The sequence below is a fragment of the Macadamia integrifolia genome, unplaced genomic scaffold, assembly GCF_013358625.1.
Source record: "Macadamia integrifolia cultivar HAES 741 unplaced genomic scaffold, SCU_Mint_v3 scaffold2860, whole genome shotgun sequence".
Lineage (NCBI taxonomy): Eukaryota > Viridiplantae > Streptophyta > Magnoliopsida > Proteales > Proteaceae > Macadamia > Macadamia integrifolia.
In genome coordinates, this window is record NW_024869013.1 from 37796 (window position 1) to 41872 (window position 4077).

Below are 4077 nucleotides of genomic sequence, written 5' to 3' on the forward strand. Positions count from 1 at the left end.
CAATAATGGTTCTCATACGAGGACTTGATCCTCTCTCCCATGAGAGGTTGGTTAAGCTCAACGGTTAATGCATCTATTCCAAACTGATCACCACTACCCTTCTATCCTTGTAATTTTCTGGTCCTCCCAAGTCTCAAGGAGGATCTCGGATCTGGATCCTTTTCAATGGTTGATGCTCCAATCATCCTTCAATCAAACACAGACACCTTTAAGGTTAAATACCCTCTTGTACTGAAATGTGTACATGTGTTTGGTTAGAGAGTGATTGAAGGGAGCAGCTGTTGTTAAAGTCCAATCTTTCCACGGTGACCACTGATCACTGTATAGAACGGTAGAAGGAAAAGGAGAAAACTGAAACAAAGAAAACTAGATACATGAGAGAGAGAGAGAGAGAGAGAGAGAGAGAGAGAGAGAGAGAGAGAGCCAACCTGGATCTCGAGCAGTGGCGTGGACGAAGTAGCCTCTGTGAAGGAGAGACCTGACCAGCCATGATCCAATATAACCAGTTGCTCCGGTAACACAGAAGGTCATCGGACCTCCTCCTTCTTCTTCTTCCATGCTACACTCCTCTCTGAGTCACCACTGATCACTCTCCCAAGTCCCACCTTCTCTGATCTTCAACTTCCCCAAGTTTAAGCTACACTATATCGTTTTTTTTTTTCTATTATTCCCCACAATATTATAATCTGCTACAGAAGTGGAACCTGCAAGTGGGATAACGGAGTCAATGGGGCACAGGACGTCTTGGATCCATTTGAATGTATAGAAAATTTCTTGAGATCTTGAGAAAAGCTTTTACGTCGGCAACCTAATTTAAAATTGTAACGTGTCAGTTGATGTATGGCTAAGCTGTGACAATTGGGCCCATAGAGATAAATGATAAAAGATAATGTTACGATACAAGAATATAAATATGAGCTCATATCGGAGCAATAATAAATAGGTATAAATAGATCAAGAAAAAAAAAAAGAATAGTGGAGAAAAAGTTACACAAAGCTAAATCTAAATACGGGTGATCTCATAGTTTTAATTTTTACTTATCGGGATAGCTGAATTCGAGTTTCAAAGGATTCCAAGGTAGAAGAAAGCAGAAACGACAAAAAGCGAAAATGTTATTTGCTTTTCATGTCTTTAAATGTACATTTTTCGGTTATTTATAGAGTTTATTAGCTAATCCTAACCAAACAATTGAATTTGTTTTTTCTACAAACAAGTTGTTATCAAGTTACTTCCCTAGCTATCAAACACGACCCACTTCTAGCTAATTCTATATTAAGTCATACAATAGTCCTTTGTCCATGTTGGATCCTTTCTAATTCTTGCCGGCCTGGATCTCTCTTGTATAGTTGATGTGACTAGCTAGTATTTGGTTATGTTGAAGTCTCTATTACAATATCAACATCCTCAATCTCTTCTTCTTTTGCTGCTATGTCATTCTTTGATTTGCATAATCTTCACATGATCCAAAATCACGGTAGTTGTACAAATTGTATCAATAAGCTGGTGGGCTAGGATCCTTTTGTATAAAATGGATCATATATTATCCCCTACATCATTATTCATCAATGTACTATATTATTTCTATTCTCAACCACTCTTTAGCACATTTATAGCCTGATTAAGATGAGTTCGATTATAGATTGATTATTGGTCCATAAAAAATAAATGTGTCCACATCTTATCTATGAGGCCCAATTAGTTAAACAGTTCAAGGTCTTAAATTGGTGAGGATCAATTAAGCTCGACCAATTGACACCCCTAGAGAGGATAATGGATCAATATCATGGAATTTTACACCATAATAGAGATTATGAATTGAAATTGATGAATTCATATACAAGCACATGTGATTCATTTTTAAGCCTACAACTGATTATAATGTAGTGATTAACAAAATTTCTTTATTGTAAAGATCTCATTCATTCTTTTCATATGGTATTCATAAGAGTCATTTACTACTTAGTTTGGGATAAAAGTTGTACACTATATTATGAGAAAAGTCATCTGACCTCAAATTGTCCTACTTCTGTGGGGGAAGAGAGGGAATAAGGAGTCAATACCTAGATTAGGGTGTAGAAACCGCAAAACAAACATGACTTAATAATGGCTCCAATCAAATTGGTCTAATAAAAAAGGGTATGTGTCAAGATGCGGTTCAAGGAAAGTGTTAAGTACCCAGTCCACCTATTAACCGGATCTTCCTATTTACATGGTCAAAATTAAAAATAAATAAAGTACAAAATGAGAAAAAAAAATGATACATATCCGATACATTTGGCTAGAAAATAAGGGTTAGTATACTGAAAGTAAATAAAATACATTTGCAAAGAGAATATCAAAAGGAAAAAGAAAAAAATGGTCATACTTACAAAGAACGCCACTAAAACGTATGTATGATAATGCATGGAAATGCATCAAACCGAGAAACAAACCCTAACATTGTAAGAACGACTAAGATAAGATAAGAAATAACTTAAAATGTTATAACATTAATAGAAAATTCAAGCACCATAAATATACCAAACATATATATATATATATATATATATAGAAAAAATCCGAAAAATATATATTACAACCATGCATAAGAAGAAGAAAACTCTAATGTGATGGTAAAACCCCAAAGGAAACAAATCTAGCAATTAACCTATGAAGAAAGTAAAAAAACCATTGCACACAACAAATGATGCGTGAAACTGTGCACAAAGAAAAACAAATGCAAAACAAAACTATTAATACACAAAGGAGAGTTAGTCAACATGTATACCTATGAGTAACCATAAAAATGAAAGGAAAATGAAGAGAGAGAGAGAGAGAGAGCTAAAACAAAATGAACTACATACACAACATAATAAAACAATCAAACAACAATAATATTTCAAGGGTCTTTATGCCAACAAAGTGTATGCCCCCTAGCTACTTAGAGAGGTGGAGGCAATATACACCATCTCTCATGCAAAAACAGTAACAAAATAGAAGTGAAATACCCAATAAAATGTAAATAAAATTAAAAGAGAAGAAATAAGATAAGCATCACGTGCTAGCAATGCCACAGAGAATGGATCAAAATCCATTTCCTCAAGAAAAGAAATGGAATCACATGAAGAAAGAAAACAAGAATTTAAGGACTTTAATCCTACCTACTTTCTTTTTATATTTACTAGTTATATGGCCTGGAACTAGCACACCGTGGGTTAGGCTGTCGATCAGCATAGATGGGCGGTGGGTAGGGTAAAAGAAAACTGGGTAGTACCTCCCAACTATGGAAGTGGCCTTCAAAAGGAAAGTCCGGGGAAGGATTCCTCTTCTTGGCAAATATCCTGACAATCATTTAAGACAATTAAATGCACCTCAAGGTGCTACTGAGAAATTGGGGGACCTAATCAAGCATTGGATAGGAAATTTGTATTTAGAGTTAGCCTATTCGTTAAGGGGAATTAATGCCTCAAGCAGAATAGAGATTACCTCTACTTTCTCTAATGCATATTAGTTTAGCTGCGCTCAATAGGACAGTTTGGCTTCCTCTCTGGTGGCCACTTTCCTTATCGCTCTGTGAGTTTCGAAACACTCTCACTCCAAGCTATGCCTACTAACCAAGATGCATTGTGATTTCCTCTTCTGTGTATCTTAGGCTCTAGAGATCCAAATTAGATAATTCCAAAGACATTCTATCACAATTCTCACATATTTTAATTTATATGGAATTCAGGGATTTTTCTTGTCAATATTTACCGTTTCTAGTGTGGATCTCACATGATTAAAATGGAATGTTCTCCCGATTAAGGGCTAAAAAAAGCTTGTTTTTATATTAAATTTTAGTATGATGAAATAATTTCGACCATTAAGGGTAATGGAAGTGAGCCGATTATTGGTCTCAGTTGGAGCTTTAGTACCGTCAGCTGACTTAGGGAACTTTTTTGATTTTTTCGATAAATCAGCCATGAGAACAAATAAAAAAAAAAAAAAAAAAAAAGGAGAAGGAAACTTAACTGAGATCAGACGAAGCACTGGATCGCAGCAGGTTCACTTCACTCTTCTGGTCACAAATCATAAACCAGGATGATTTTGCTTTGATA

At 35.3% G+C, this 4077-nt stretch overlaps 1 protein-coding gene across 1 annotated transcript in view; it reads right to left on the reverse strand.

Annotated features, from left to right (window-relative positions):
• Positions 1-791, reverse strand: part of LOC122067352 (dihydroflavonol 4-reductase) — a 4413-nt gene extending 3622 nt beyond the window's left edge. Inside the window, exon 1 of the mRNA XM_042631179.1 lies at positions 429-791. Within this exon, the coding sequence (XP_042487113.1) occupies positions 429-558 (130 nt within the window). The 5' untranslated portion in view covers positions 559-791. The remainder of the gene's footprint in view (positions 1-428) is intronic.
• Positions 792-4077: the final 3286 nt, after the last annotated feature.